Source organism: Chlorocebus sabaeus, chromosome 11 (genome assembly GCF_047675955.1).
Source record: "Chlorocebus sabaeus isolate Y175 chromosome 11, mChlSab1.0.hap1, whole genome shotgun sequence".
Classification (NCBI taxonomy): Eukaryota; Metazoa; Chordata; class Mammalia; order Primates; family Cercopithecidae; genus Chlorocebus; species Chlorocebus sabaeus.
Window position 1 is genome coordinate 121,645,280 of NC_132914.1, and position 16,420 is coordinate 121,661,699.

At 59.8% G+C, this 16,420-nt stretch overlaps 1 protein-coding gene across 17 annotated transcripts in view; it reads right to left on the bottom strand.

The window, feature by feature from the left end:
* Window positions 1–16,420, bottom strand: part of NCOR2 (nuclear receptor corepressor 2) — a 250,101-nt gene that overhangs the window by 58,901 nt on the left and 174,780 nt on the right. For all 17 annotated transcript variants that reach the window (XM_073021213.1, XM_073021215.1, XM_037995295.2 and 14 more), the window contains one exon: window positions 4,800–4,942. In XM_073021213.1, coding sequence (XP_072877314.1) covers window positions 4,800–4,942 — 143 coding nt within the window. The remainder of the gene's footprint in view (window positions 1–4,799; window positions 4,943–16,420) is intronic.

Consider the following 16,420-nt stretch of genomic DNA (forward strand, 5'->3'; position numbering starts at 1 on the left):
CCTTACACACATGGTCCAGCACTGTGGGATCTGGTGTGTGTGGAATACGAGATGCTGGTGATGGCAGCGGTCATTACGGCTGATGTTTACTAAGCACCTACTATGCGCCAAGCGGTTTCTGGTATTAATTTATTGGATCTGCACAGCTGCTCTGCATATCAGGGCATGTCACCCCCTGCTTCAAACTCTCCAACACCTGGATAAAATTCCCAAGTCCTCCCTCCATCCACATGGCCCTGTGTGATCCAGTCCTGGACCCCGTCTGCCTCTCCAAGCTGCTCTCCCCTCTTCCCTCCTCAGGGACTGTGCTACAAACACATTGCCCTCCTAGCCAGAGGGCCTCTGCACCGGCTGTTCCTCTGCCTGGACACCCTTGCCCCAGATATCTGCATAACTCACTTCCTCACCTCCTTCAGGCCTTAGTTCAGACATCAGAGAGGTCTTCCCTGATCGCTCCATCATTAGCTCATCCCTCCCACCTCCACCATCAATCATTTTCTACTACATTCCTCTCATAGCATCTTCAGACTCCATTCCGAAATTGAGTGTGCGAACCTGTCTCTCGCACCAGTTCCTCAAGGGCTGGGATCTTTGTTCTCTGCTACGTTCCCACCATACCTGGAACAGTGTCTGGCACAGAACAGATGCTCTGTAACTACGTCTTTAGATGAATGAACCTGATAGACAGGGACAGTGGCTCAGAGAGGCAGACACATGCACAAGACCACACAGCTCATGAGTCGAGGAACCCAGATTTGAATGCCAGCCAGGTTCAAACATTTCCTGGCGGGACCATCTCTCTGCAGGTCTGTGCAGCCTCAGGTAGAAGAGATTAACAGCAGAAAACAAGGCGGGGCTGGGCCAAGGCTGAGGAGGACAGAGACTGAGGAACATGGAAGCTGAGCCCGAGGGGCCTGCATTCACAGATGGGAGAAAAGGGTAACCTTCGGCCATAAGGAGGGGGAGGGAAACCTCGCAGAAGACACTGAGGCCAAGTGTTACATAACTCTGGGACATGCCCCGCCCGCCCGCCGGATCCTGCTTCCTGCTGACGTCGCCTGTGGCCACACTCGGGCCAGGCCTGGTGCAAGGCAGGAGGGGACACCCACTGACCCTCTGCTTCCCCACTCCTTCCTTCTCTGGCCAAGGGTGACATGTCTTCCTGTACTCCAGACAGGGTTGGGCCAGCAGCCAGAGGTGGCTGTTACTGTGTTAGGATTCACTGGGATGTGCCCTCCTCCCTGGGACTGAAAGGCACAGGGGAGGGGCAGGAGGCAGAGGTCACCAGGTTCAGCGGCATCTCTCCTGGTGAGGCCCGCTTGTATACTGCAGCCACGGGAAGCTCACCACTGCAGCAAGAGCGGCCACTGTCAAGACGGCTGGCCTGGCCTGAGCCCCGCTTCCTATGATGGGTCCCTGCATCTGCTCTGCTTTCTCTGCAGCCCTCGATATGAGGGTGCTCCTTCGAGGTGGGCCAGGAGCGAGAACCAACCGCACACTCCCGAATCACTCATTCTCATCCAGGTCCCAACCTGGTTCTCAGGGTCCCCTCCTGCCCACGCCTCCGGAGTCTTCAGCATCAGGGGACAGAAGGGCCACCTTCTTTATCAGCTGTGTCATTCAGATCAGAATCACTCTCATCGACACTAGGACGACCCAACTTGAGTCCAGCCCTGGATGGGGGCTGTGCCTCAGCTCAGAATCCTTCCATGTAGCCTCCACTCCCTCCACGGTCCACTAAATGTCAGCCCCTCCGCCCAGCAGGAAAACCCCATCCATGCCTCTGCCCTCAGGGCACCTGCCATCGCTTCCCTGGGATACAGCAGGCGCTCAATAAGGGGTTGCTGAATGGACAGTGAGAATAATACTGGATGCTTATTGAGGGCTGACCAAGGAACAGGCACCACCCTTCACAAAAAGAAACACACTTGTTCTTCAACAGCCCTATGCCTGGATCCCATTCTTAGCCCCATTTTACAGAGGTGGAAACTGAGGCACAGAGAGGTGAAGTGAAGCCCAGTATCCTTTGACCTAGTCACTAAGCAGCAGAGCTAGGGTGCGAAGCCACCAGCTCCAAAGCCCTGCTTTGCACCATCCTTCTGGAGTGCCTCTCTGAATGAATGGATGAATCAATCATCAATCAATCAATCAATCAATCAATCGTGAGCGCGTCACCATCAGCACTATCACAGCTCTCACTAGCAGAGTGCCTGCGGCACACTAGGCCGCGTTCCAAGCACTCTGTAGGCAGCCACCCAGTGCATTCCCACAACAGCCCTTTGAGGTGGGTTTCATTATTGTCCCCATTTCACAGATGGGGAAACTGAGGCGCAGAGAGCATTGGTCACTTTGCCAAGGCCACACAGCTAGTAGGTGGCAGAGCCTACATTCAAACTCAGGTCTCCTGGGCCCAGTCCCTGCTCCCAACCCATAGCACGCTGTGGCTGTGCCTGCACACACCATTCAAGAAGGGCCCTCGTCAGTGGGATCGCTGGCCACATGTTTGTCCATGCCAGCAGCTTCATTGGTGGTGACTACACATGACAGGGTGCCTTGAGCATGGCCCATGCCACCTTGGCCCAGTGCTCATACCTCCCACAAATCTCCTAGTCTAATAAAACCTTCCAACTCAAAAAAAAAAAAAAAAAAAAGGAGGGGGTCTCAGGCATCCCTGAGAAGGGGGTAGATGGTGTCAAGATAAAATAATAATGACCACAGCAGTAAGAGTAACTAGGGCAGGTCGCCTTCCCAGAGCATCGCCCCTCTGGCAGGCACTAAGGTCCTCACAGGTAATCACTCGTTCACTCCTCACAGGACCTCTTGGATAAGAACTGTTATTCCCGTACTTTACAGATGGGGAAACTGAGGCTTAGAAGGCTGAATTCACTGCCCAAGGTCACAGGGGTGCCCAAATCCACAAGCTGGGCCTTGACCCCAGTCTCGCCGGGGGCCTAATGGGAGGTTCACCATGCTGGGGTCTCTCATCCTCCAAGCCACTCTCAGGTTTTGGAGTCTCTGGGGGTACAGCAGGGCCACACCCTGCGGAAGCCTGGAAAGCCAGGCTGTGTGGCAGCAGGCTGCAGGGGAGGAGACGCCTGTGGTCATGGGGTGAGGGGGACAGGTGGAGGGGGCCCTGGAGGGGGAGGCGGGGTGAAGAGAGAGACAAAGAAAGGAAGGCTGGGGAGAAACCAGGAGGCCCTTTTTGTGCCTAGGGAGATGCTCAGGGCCAAACCCCCGCCCCTGAGTCATCCCGGATGGACCACTTCAGACTCCTGACCTGGCTGACCTGGCATCCCCCCACCCCGGCCCAGGACCCCTGCTGCGCCCCCAGGCTGCTGTGGCATGGGCCCTCTTTGCCATAAGGGACCTCAGCAGGTGTTAGGAACAGGGGTCTGCACATTCAGCCAGACACGGTGCCTTCCTCTACACCCAACCGGAAAGCCCAAAGCATCCAGAAGAAGAGGGCGCTGCCTGAAGCCCTGAGCTCTGGGGACAAATCCCAGGGGCTGATGTGGAGGGCACGCGGGGCACTGCTTAACTGGAAGTGACGGGGAGGGGCCTCCCTGAGGCCAGAGGGTGGATTTCAGCGCTGACCACAGGGCCGTGGGACTGTGCCCCCTCGGTCCCGGAGCCACCAGCAGCCACGTGCACACATGACTCACGAAGAACCCACTTGGGAGGGTGGAAGGATGTCCTTACGTTCTGCGCAGTACTTGGGCAGAATTCAAACAGGGCGAGGCTATACCTGGCCCTCCCACTGCAGGCTGTGTGACCTCACAGCCTGCTCACCCTCTCTGGGCCTCAGCAGGTTGCAGGGAGGGAGCAATTCAGCATGGTCTGTCTGGAACACACTGCATACACTGTACACCCAGGCGCAAGGCAGCCCGACGTCACGGTTTGGAGGGGAGGCGGGGAGGGGAGCTATGCAACCCCTCCCTCGTGCTTCTGTATCGATGAGGAAACATGCAGCCTAGCAATGAAGAGCGTGGGTGCTGATCTCATAACTGTGGGTACAAATCCCAATTCAGTTGCAGATGAGCCTGGCTAAGCCTCAGTTTCCCCAGCTCTAAAATGCTTGGCAAGCATGTCAAAGAGGGAGAAAGGAGGGAGGAAGGGAAGGAGAGACGTAGTGAAGGAGAGAGGGAAAGCAGCAGAGGTCTCCCTCAAAATGCTCCTTGATTCCCAGAAACAGCTGTGGAAGAAGCGGCTGCTCCTTGGAGGCCATTAGGCGGCGAGGCGGGCCTGCACCTTCTGTGCAGGAGGGAAGGGTCTCAGCCTCCCAGGACCTGCCTCAAGCCCTCCAGGATGCTGGGGCTGAGATGTCCGCTCCCCACCCCCTAGACCTGTCCCTCCCCCGCCACAGCAGCCCTAAAGCTGTGAGGTCAAATGGGGCGGGGGAGCTGCTCGCTCAGGACCCATTTGCCTCCGGGTCCTCATTCCAACGCGCTGACAGCCTGAATTCCTGGCTGAGTCAGTCTGGTCCACCGCGCTCCTTCCCCCACACCCTGAGCTGGGGCTGAGGGCCCCCAGAGGTGTCTGTCTGAGCGGAGCAGGGTCAGGGTGGGGGTGGAGGGCAGCCTGGCCTGGCCCTTCTCCAGGGCAGGGACACACAGCAGCATTGCGGGCTGCAGGCATCGCGGGGCACTCCCAGGCTTGAACCCCCAGAAACTGAGTTCTAACAAGGCGGCATAATGACCCGTCCCTGGCCCACGCCTCCTGGGGTGCAGAGACACCTCCTGAGGCAGCCTGGGCTCCTCTCCCAGCCCCGGGAGGCGCAGCGCAGGCGGCTGTGGACTCACCATCTTCAGCTTGTGCTGCTGCAAGATCTCATCGAGGTTCTGCCTCTTCTTGTAGTTGAAGTAGAAGTTCTTACACTGCGACACAGTCTTGGAGCCCACCATCCGGGCGATGGCCGACCAGTTGCGGCCGTGTTCCAGGAGACCTGTCTCGGGAGAGGAGGGCAGTGAGGGGCGGCCAGGCCCGGCAGGCAGAGGGACCTGTGTACATGGCCTGGGGGGCAAACGGGCCTGGAGCAGAAACCCAGCCTGGGGCTCCCAGCTCAGGCCCAGGACCTCGGGAAGAAGAGACAGCGATGGGCCATGTGTCCCCTGGCGGGGAAGGTACTAGAGGGTGGCAGGGCTGGCCTCTGGGGTCTGGTTTCTCAGTCACTTGACTCCAGGCCAGGATGCATGGGAAAGGCCTGGGCTGGAGGAGCCAAAAGCGACAGGTGAAGCCCCACAGAGCCACCGCGCAGAAGTCTGGGGGTGGAGGGCTGTGAATGTCCAGGATGCACAGCCTCTGCCCAGGCCCCACCTCTCCTGCCTCCTCCAAGCTGGGCGGGAGGGCGGCCGACGTGACCCAGCCCTGACACTCGCTCACAGCTGCAGGCGAGGCCTCGGGAGACGGTTGTTTTCCGGCCACACCGGCCCAGGGAAAGGAAGGGACGTGGTGAGCAGGGGATGGGAGGGTGGAGGTCAGGGTGGGGGTGAGCTGGGGCCAGGAGCCTCCAGGCCCAGGTTAACTGGGGCACCTCCAGGGCCCAAACTCCCTAAGGGCACCTAAAGGCCCACTCGGGACTCGAGGCCCACCAGGCCAGGTTGGGCGGCTGGAATTTGCTCTCAAACCCCAACCCACACCACCAGGAGGTTCTCTCAGCCTCACAGACCTCCTGCTGTGGGAAGAGACCCTCCAGGAATTGGCAGAAAAAGTTCCCTCCATCCCCAGGTCTCAGGCCAGAGTGGCATGCCGCCCCCTACATTCTAGTTTCAAGGCCACAAACACCAGGTTCAGCAGAAACACAACCCCTGCTGCCACCGGAGGCAGCGCCGGGGAAGCCAAGCCCCCGGCCTCGGCCCATCTGCCCGGCGAGCTGTGGCACACACAGGCACAGGCACAGGCCAGGCAGCTCTATATTTATGCCCGTGTCTCCAGCGGCGTGACCTTGTATGGCCCAGCCAGCCCGTGCAGGTAGGGCCTGCCCACTTTCCCAGGGCTGTGGGAGAGACAGGGAGCGCTCCTGACCTAGGGGGCTGTGCGGCAAGAGGTTGCCCCTCCAGGGCAGCAGGCCCCAAGGCTGAATCACGTAGCTCGGGACTTGGCAGCCTCCCTGAGCCGGAGCTATATTTGTAAGGACCTTAATGAAGGATTTCCCGTAATGAAGTTTTTGACCATTTTTCTTGAATCAAATCAATCTGCAAGCCAAGCTCCAGCTAAAATTGTTCAGGGGTCGTGGAGCCGAGGGGCAGCCGTCTGTGTTGGTATTTTCATTCATTCCTTCACTCCTTCCTTCCTTCCTTCCTTCCTTCCCTCCCTCCTTCCTTCCTTCCTTCATTCATCCATCCACGCACCCACCCACCTACCCACCCACGTGCCGGCTGCCTGCCTGCTACACACAAGGCTCTAATGCAAATCAAATAACAGCAGCAGAAACATCAACACATCAGCCCATGGCATGGCTAAGTGACACACAGAGTTTGCAAAGCCCTTCAAAGACTTGGTTCCGTCTCATCCTTGCTGGCGTGGCTGTGACCATTTTCCCATCCCCAGGAGGGAGAAATCTCCTGGGGAGATTTCAGAGGGTCCCGCCAACTCACCCAAGCTTAGAGGATCAGCCAAGGCAGGCAACACGGGCATGGGGCCCCAGACTTCCTGCCCTCTGGGTCCTCTGGCCCCCGTGGCGTGGGGGTGGCACTGACTGACAGGCCACCTGCTCGCCCGCTGTGGCCCTGGGAGCCACGTGGCCTCACGGCCCGCTCCTCAGGGTTCCTCAAGGACAGGCGCAGAAGGGGAGGGCCGGGGCGTGGGATCAAGTGGCACCCGGCCCCTGACCTTTCCCTCCGCCCGCGCCAGCAGCAGCTGCCACTTCCAGAACCTGGTGGATGGGGCCGTGCGTTTATTTATATTTCCCCAGCCGGGGCCAAGAGAGCCCAGGCAAACACGCCGGGCCAGAGGGATCACAGGCCCGGAACCCAGGTGGGAGAGGGCGGGTCTCCCATCTGGGCCTGCCAGGTTGGGTGGCCATGGAGAGCCCGGGGGGGTGGCCCGACGACACTGGGGAGGTTGACATTTCCAAACTCAGTCAATAAATAAGGAGGTGGCTAGGAGCCTGGCTGGGGGTTGGGGACCCTAAATAACTCCGATCATGGGGGCAATGGGAGAAGGTTGAGGGCAGGGGAGAGGGGATGGAGGTGGGGATGGCGGTCACCCAGTCCTTCCTGAAAACATGCGGCTCCCAAAGGAGCAATGGGCAGAGTCACCCGGGCACCTGGCCAGAGCTCGCCAGCAATCTCGGCCAGCCCTTCTGCTCTCCGGCCTCAGTTTCCTTAACTGCCCTGTGAGGGGCCAGAGTAGGTGTTCCATTAGCGCCGGCCAGGGCCTCGGGGTAGGGGCAGGCTGGCACTGGCTTCCTCTGGTTTGTGTTTTGGGAAGCCCAGGCAGAGGATGCCAGGCACAGGGAGAAGGGCTTTCCACCCCACCGTGCCTTGGAGCCCACCCCGCCAGACCCAGCTTGAAGCCCCCGTCCACCTGGAGAGCCCCCTCTGCACAGAGCATCACAGACCTTCCCAGGCACAGATCCAGGTCCCACCCCTGCTTCCAGGAGAGCCTCAGCCCAGCAGGGAGAGAGAGGAGGGGGCACGGGGGAAAGGATGGGCTGGGACCCCCACCCACTCCAGGGCTCAGAACTCCAACTCCCCAGCTGCCCCAGCTGCCCAGCCTCAAATCCCAGACGGCCACGTTGCGGTCCCTGCCCCTGCACCCGCAGTCCCCCATCCCCTCCCCAGGACCACTCACTCACATCCTCTCATCCGCGTCTCCCCCTCGGCTAAGTTTTCCGGAAACATAGGGCTGGGAAGATGCCCCGGGGAGCGGGCCCAGAGAAGTGGGCCGGCAGGCTGGGCGGCCGCGGCCGGCTCTGCGAGGCTGCTGGCTGGCGTCTGCTGGCGGCTCAGCTCAGCCTCACATCCTTCTCCGTCCCACGGTGAGGGAGGGAGGGAGGGAGGGAGGGAGCGAGGGAGGGAGGGACGCAGCGGGCGGAGGCTGGCTCGAGAGGGGCGGGAGGCAGCTCCTTGCAAGCCCGCCTGCCTGTGGTGGCCCGGGGCTCCTCCAGCGGCTGCTGCCACCTCTGACGCTGTCCCCAAGCCGCTGTGGGCGCGCGAGGTGCCCTTCCCCGAGGGTGGTGGGTGGCGGGAAGTTGTCAGTGGTGCGTGTGGGGCACCCCTGGGCCAGGCATTGCTGGGGCGCCGCGTGCCGAGCTCCTCCAGCACCAATGTGCCCAGTGCGGACGCTCAGCGAGCAGTGCCAGCCAGGGCCCACAGACCCCCGGGCCGGGCAAAATCCAAGGACCCAGGTCCAGCAGGGCAGCCGTGTCACCCGCAGCCGGGCTCAGCTCTGATCTTCCTGCTGCCTGACCCAGCGAGACGCGGCAGGACTGAATGTGACCTCCAGACGGAGGCTCGCGGCGGGCGGGCGGGCGGGGGAGCGTGGCAGAGGCCCAGGTTCACAAGGGGCGGGCCAACTTGGCACTGGCTCCCCCTCCCTCTCTCCCCATCCGCGGCGGTGGCGGCGTCAGCAGTGGTAAGAACAGATGAGGGTTCCAGAAAAACAGAGCTTCTCCACCCCCGGCAGACGGGGAGCAAACAGCTTCTTCCGCCGTCATCCCCTCAACCCGTCCCCCCACTCTCCGTGTCAGTTCCACCTGAGCTCTGTCCCCTGCTTGGCCTGATGCTGCCGAGGCCGACCGAGCCCTCCATCGGGGGCTATGGGTGGGCAGCAGGGCTGGTCTCGCATTCCAAAGGGAGCCTGGGATTTGAGGTGCCTTTGTCGGGTGCACACAAGACCTTCAAACATTTAGGGGAGGGAAGGATTTGGGGATTTGGGGTCCCCAAAGGGCCCTCTGCTGCTGGGGGATCTCGGGACAACACCTGCCCCTTTCGTCCTCCGAGAGCCCCTGCAGCCGTGAAGGAACACTGTCGGAAATGCCAGGGAGCCTCCCAGGAGGTTGAAAGTTAACTGAGCTGAACTTTGGAGCCTAGATTCAGGTCACGACCGACTTCCCTGACTCTGGGATCATTAACCTGCTTTTGCCTTTAACCCCCAGCCCTTCCATCTTGCCCCCGAAACCCTGGGGAGCAGAAGGTGTCTCTGGCATGCCCCAGCCCTCGTCCTGGGGCACGATGCCAGGGGAGGGCAACAAACCTCAACCACATCAGGGATCTGGGCCTCTCCACCTGAGTCCCACCCTCCATCCTCTGCAGGGGAGGTGTCAGTGCACTTTTAAGGATGCCAACCCCATCAAATCATTCTTCTGCTTAAAATCTTCCAGTGACCACCTGAAGCTCTTGGAATAAAATCCAAAGGCCCTAGGATGGCCCAGGCAACCCTTATGGAGCCAGCTCCATGCACCCGCCCAGCCTCTCCCTGGGTCACTAGTGTATGCCCCAGGGCCTTTGCACTGGCTGTTCCTGCCACCTCCACGGCTTTCTCACGGATGTGTCTCGTCCTCCCCCTGGTCTTGGCTCAAGTGATAGCTCCTCAGAGAACCCTTCTTTGCCCGCCCCTCCAAAGTGAACCCCCCGTCGCCCTGCCATCCCAGGGTTTGATCATCTTCATAGCTTTTGCCACCTCTGAAATTAGCTCCCTCATTCCACTGCTCATCGGCAGGTGTCTGGGGCCTGCTGGGCACCCTGGGCATCGTTGCCACCCATCTGGGTCCCTGGTAAGGAGCTTGCAAAGGAAGAGGGGGCTGTGGGTTTAGCTCTGCGCCCTCCCAAAAGAGGCTGGGGTATCCCCCTTGACACCCAGGCACACGCCCCCCACACTCTGTGCCAGGGTGGAGACGGTAGATTCTGCCACCATGCCCTGTGGTCTGGATTCCCCGACCCTACTTCTAATTTCTAAGGAAGGAGTTTCGTTCTGAAGAGTCAGGAGGCAGGAACTAGGAAGTGAAATTGACCAAGACAGGAAGTCCAGCCAGGAGGTCTGAGTCACAGACAGCGGAGAGACAGGCGCAGGGGCCCGGTGGCCACAGGGGTAGGTGCTTGGGGCTCCGCTCGGCTAATCCTGCTCTGGGCACCCATGGGGCAGCGTCCCACATGCTCTCTGGGGGCCCGTGACGAGCTGTTCTTGTAGGGGCCAGGACTCAGCCTCCTCGGCTCAGGTGCTCCGGCCCTCAGGGAGGCCTGCGGCCCTGCTCAGATGCTCCCAAGCTGCTTTTCTCCAAGGGTCTGCAGATCTGCTCCCACAGCCAGGACTCCGAGGGGACCATACCACCACCCACCTGCATCTGGGGGTGTCGCCGCCGTTTTCTCTGGAAGTCAGCTCCCAACCCTGGAAACACACTCGCTCTCCCAACCCAGCCAGTCACCTCCAGCCTCGACGCTTCCCGCCCCTTCCATGAAGACTCACAGGCTGCCTGCCAGAGGGGGCATCGACCACCGCCCTCCAGCTGTCATTTTCCCTGACACACTCAGCACGTTCTGCCCAAAACCCTATCAAAGTTGGGAGGAAAAGACCCAGCCGTCTTGGGCCTGAGTCATGCCACTTCCTCATTTCGGAAACCCAAGCCCTGGGGGTGTTCCACATGGACGGTGCCTGCGCGTTGACACCCCTGACAGGCCGGGCACCTCCTGTGCGTCTTGTCAGGACTTCCCGAACTCCTGCCATCCTGAAATCCCATCGGGATGTTGGCTGGATAACATCACACCTGGACTTGCACCTCCCCACTCTTTTCTCTCCATCTACTCTTTCAAAAGTCAGCCTTGCTATCTGCCTTAGCCTCCGCATCAGCAATTATACCCGTAAATCATAGGTACAATGTGAACAAGCTACGTCTTCTCCCAGCTCTCAAAAAAAAACCAGACTCATTAAGATGAAATAAAGTCACCTGCGTACGACCTGGCACTGTCTCGCCTACCATTTCCGGACGTGCTACGTTACACCCTTCAATGTCACGTTTTCCTACAGAGCAGAGCAAAGCGGGAAGCCAGCCTGGGGGATCAGACAGCCCACCCCATGCCCCATGTCCACCGCAGTGTGCTAGGTGAGCACTGGCTCTCCCTCCGGCCTTGGTCTTCTCCTGCGCAAAGCAGAAGTCGTGTGTATGTGTGCATGTGTACACATGCGTGTGGGGGGCCTGCCTCGCTCATGAGTACCAGCCTCGCCACATGACAACAGGCATCGTTACGACCGCATCAACCGCCAGGTGCTCCTTCCCTGAGTCAGGAGCCATGTGGATGCGAATTCGTGGGTCTCCCGCAGGAGGGAAGAGGGACTTGTCGATGCCTGATCTCATCTTCAAGGGTGCTGACAGGAGCAAGAGTGTGGTCCAGACCTTGCCCCTGTGTCTGGCTGTACCCCAAGTTCCTGCAGAAACCCCAACTTTCTCTTCCTTCCAAACCATCACAACAGACTGTTTGTCACAGATCCGGCCGGGAGGCCAACCAGCCCCAGACACGCGTCCTCCCTAGTGGTCTCTCTCCAGACCACACGTGGTGACAGTCTCCTTGGACGCAAGCCCCAAGGCACCGCACCATCCCTGCCTGGTATACCACCCCTCCTGAGTCACACACCCGAGCGCTGCCTCCTGCTGGGCCCTGACAGACAGCTGCACCAGGAAGTAGCCGGGCAGACCCAAACCCAGAAGCAGCAGCACTGCCTACCGGCCCGCCCACCCCACTGTAAGCTCTGGCAGCTTTGTGCGGCCAAGCACACAGGCACTCCTCTTTTGGGGGGCCCACGGTGGGCACAGCCCAAGGCTTTCCCTGTGGACATGTCATGGGGGAGGCCCTGCTCTCCAGGCTCCAGGACTGGGGGCTCACCCCTCCCCTTCCCACGCCTTAGATGCTTCATCCATAAAAGCCTGTCAGGCCAGCCCATGTGCATAGCAATGAGTGGTTCCTGCCTGGCTCCTGTGGAAAGTGGTAAGGCCACTAGGCAAGGCAGCTGAAGCTCCTGGGGAGGCCTCTGGGGTCTGCCCGGGCTCACCGGAGCGACCAGGGCCTGGTCTTGCATGTCCTTCCATTGTGGGCCGCTCCCTGGAAGCCGGGAAAGACTGGCGGCCCGGAGGCGGGCCAGAGCTTACTCCTGGTCTAGAATGGTGTGACAGTGGTGTGACCAGGAGCCTCCCCACCCGCTCCACAGCAGGTTCTCTGCCGCCAGAGAAGAGGGCTGGGGCCTGGAGGAGCTGCCAGCAGAGCCGAAGGCCTCTCGCACAGCTGGGTTGGGCTTCCAAGCCAGGCCAGGCTGACCTTTCCCAGGGGAACCAAGTCCCTCATCCCAGCCCTGCTCCTGCCCTGCCCCTCCTTCCCCACGTGGCGCTGGGCCTGAGGGCAGGCGGCCAGCTCCCCAGAGCTGCCCGATTCCTGGGGAAGCTGCCTCCTGAACATTCTCAGTCCCCAGGCAGCATGAGCCTCAGGGCAGGCAGCGACAGCCCCGTGCACACAAGAAGGGAAGGTGCTCACTTGCCCACCCGAAACCCTACAGCCATGATGTCCCCAGCCCCTCCCCAGTGGCCTCCCACGCTCTACAGTAATAATTAAACTCCATCCCAGGCTGGCAAGGCCAGGCTCCCGGTGGTCCCTCTACCTTCTGGGCTTCAATCACTTCTCACAGGGCTACACTGCCTCTGCCACGGGGCCTTTGTACATGCCTATCCTGCCTTTGTTATCTGGTCAACAGCTTGGCTCATGGACTAACTCATTCAGCCCTCACACCAACCCCATTCCTACTCTGCAAGTAGAATGCCTGGGTTCAAATCCCAGCTCTACCACTTCACAGCTGTGTGACCCTGGGCTGCTCACTAAACCTCTCTGGGCCTCGGTATCCTCATTTGAATAACAGAAGTAATAACAGCACCTACCTCCTAGTCAGGTTGGTAGAGATGAAGTGACTTCATACACACAAAGCTTCCAGCAGTGCCTGGCACACAGGACGGCCTTCACGGTGTTACTGGGTGATATTCACTATTATTTCGTGCTCTGGGTGTCAGCCCCTTCCTTGGGGGAGCCCTCTGACTGGCGGCCCCCAGCACCATGGAGGTTCCTCCCATTGTCACTGTACATTTGCTTGGCCGGTGACTTACCTCTGACCCCCATCCCCTGGGCGAAGACAGAGGTGGCGGGGGGCTGAGGCTCCGAGGTGCAGGCACCTGCTCAGGGTCAGACTCTGCAGGGACCCAAATCTAGGGAGCAAGGTCCGGAGACTGTGCCCTGACCTGACAGCCTGCCACTGCTGAGTGCCTAGTGTATACCAAGGACTGTATCTATGTGGCTCGCTCTGCCTTTAAGGCGCCCCTGGGAGGTAGCATCTCTGCCTCATCTGAGAGTACGATGGAAACTGAGGGTGAAACAGATGGGCCAGGCGGAGGTCGGGGGCTAAGGAGCTGCTTGTGGTTACAAAGTGATGGGGAAGTCAGTATGCCCCAGATGGCACTGCCCTCGACTCTTCCGCGTACGTTCACCAAAACCCCATGAAGGGGGGTGTGCTGGGTTGGAGAGCATCCCCCAATGCTTCATGTCCACCAGAACCTATGATGTGACCTTATTTGGAAAAAGGATGTTTGCAGATGTGATCAAGTCAACGTGGGGTCATACTGGATTGGGACGGGTCCTTGTAAGAAGAGGGAGATGTGGACAGAGAGACGCAGGGAGAAAGGCACACAAAGACGAAGGCAGAGCCTGGAGGGACACGGTCATGAGCCAAGGACCGCCAAGGCTGCCGGCAGGCGCCAGGGGCTGGGGGAGGTAAGGCTGGCTCCTCCCCAGAGCCTCTGGAGGGAATGCAGCCTCTCGGATGCCTTCGACTTGGACTTCTCATCTCCAGAAGAGTGAGAGAATACAGTTAAGCCACCCAGTTCATGACCCTTTATTATGGCAGCCACAGGAAACACACAGTGGGTGCTCCTTGACTCCCACTGAACAGATGAAGAAACTGAGGCACAGAGAGGTTGACCAGCTTGCCTGAGGTCTCACAGCGGAAACATCCAGCGGTTGAGACTTGGTTTCTCCCAAGGGATGGGGCCCCACTGCTGCTCATCCTCCAGGGCCGTGCTGCTAAAGTCTTGCAGAGGCTTCAGGCAGGCTGGGGTCTGAAGGCCCTGGGGAAACCTGGCCGCTTATCTGCCCAGGCTCCCCGAGGGAGGGGTGGGGCTGGCTCATTCCTGAGTGCCCCTGCCATACAGAGGGTTAGGCACTGTGTTGCTGAAATGATGGGTAAAGGATGGGCGGAGACCATCTGCCTCAGCAATAGCCGCTTCTCCAGTCCCTTTTCCTAACTCTTGGTTTTCTGGGCGGGGGCTCCAGAACTTTTCTAGCTTCTCCACCCCGACCCCCTATGGAGGAGTTGCTGGGGGCTGCCAGCACCTGTCTCCCCGCCCCACCCCCGCTCCCTCCTGCCACCGCCTGGAACACACAGCCATTAGCAGCCACCCTGAGCAGTAATTGTCCAGATTGCTGTAATTCACGGCAGACGAGCACGCTGCTGCTCACGGCATCATTACAAATGTCACTGAGCAGGGCCTCCGCGTGCACGGCCCCCAGGGGACTCTCACTGCCATCTCCACGGGCAGAACCCAGGATGAGCTCACTGTCGTCACTGAGGACCCAACCTTGAGATGGTGGGACACGGGCTCCTCTCTGCCGGTGAGTCATCCCCAGCTGTCCTCCCAGCCTCCAGATCTGCCCTTCCAGAAGGCAAAGAGAGGGCAGGCGCTGTCTCCCAGTTCTCAGGCAATGGGGGGGGGGGGGGTCACTGGTGAAGAGGTGGTGGTGACAGCAGGAGACATGAGAGGGGATGGAGAGGCGGTGGGACCCCGGGCTGACCATTTGGGGACGTCCACGCGGAGTCCTCCTATGGGTGGGTGCTCTGGGCAATCTCCCAGCCAACAGGCTAAAATCCCAGGGGCTCACGTATGATTAAAAATCTCACATAATTTTACACAAATGCTCACAGCAGCACTCTTCACAACAGCCACATGGAAACAACCTGCACGTCCCCAAGAGATGAACGACCGACAAAATGTGGTCTGCGCAGGTGATGGAATATTATTCAGCCATACAAAGCTACTCAGATGAACCTCAGAACCATCACGCTCCGAGAAAGGAGCCAGACACAAAAGGCCACACACTGCAGGATGCCATTCATTGGAAACGCCCGGAACAGGCCAATCCACAGAGACAGAGAGTGCATTAGTGGCTGCCAGGGGCTGGCAGGGCTGGGGCGGGGCCCTGGGAGGGACTGCTAATGGGTATGGGATTTCCATCTGGGGTGAGAAAAAGTTCCGGAACTAGACAGTGGGGAGGGTTGCACACCAATGCAGATGTACTCAATGCCACTGAGATGTTCACTTTCCAGTGGTTAGAATGGTGAGCTTCAGGTTATGTGTATCGTATCAAAATTAAATAAAAGGCGGGGGGAATCACACGGTGTCGGTAAAGCTTCTTTTGCAGCCTATAATGAAATACACACCAGAAACCACCAAGTGGACATTTAAGACACAGAAACAACTTGGCCTCTCGGGGGCTGACAGCAGCCCCAGGCCCTACCAGCTGGATACGTGCCCAGGCCCCACTGGCATGCCTCTCGCCCACCACACACAGAGCCGGACCCACTGCAGCGGCTGGCGGGCCCTCCTTCCTCAAAGGGGCAAGGGTCTCTCTGGGTCCAGGCTCACCTCAGCCTGGGGGGTGGAGGGCAGAGGGCCCCTGGAGGAGCTCTGAGGGCGAGGGGCAGGGTCCCGGGGTGAGGGCGGGGACTATGGGGGTCTTCTCAGGGCTGTGGGGACCCTCAGCACCCCCCACAACTATAGTGGAGGGCGGGTCCAGGTCCAGAAGCCCCGTGGTCCAGCCTGTTCTCAGATACACCTGCCCTTATATGCCAGGAGCGTTCGCTATAAAGGGCCTTTGTTCCCTCCGTAAGTCACGACCTGGAGCTTTCTGCACAAAGAAACCGCACGTCACAGACAGCCTCGACTCCAGCAGGGCCACGGGACCAAGCACGGGGCGGGGACAGGGAGTGGGGGCCTGGGCCTGCTCCCGGCCGCACACACCAGCTCCGGTACCCGTGGCACTCCTTGGCCTCTGCTTCCTGGCTCCTCGCCCACAAACAGGGACATGGGCGGGGACAAGAACATGCCCCACCTCTTAGATAACTGAGAGCGAGCACGCCGTGGGAGCCAGGTGCCTCCCCGGCCTCAGCAGTGCTGCCAGTGATGCCCCAGCTCCCACAGCCCCTGCCCTAGGCCAGGTACAGGCAAGGGACGGGGGAGATTCGCTCCCACTCGGCCCACTGTGGGCCCGCACACAGGGTTATCTGATTCCTCACAGCCAACCTGGATGTCCCTCCCACTTAACAGACGGGCAAATGGAGGCCCAGAGTCAGGTCACTGTGCTGGGAAGTAAAGAACTTGGCCAGGAGACAGCACAGC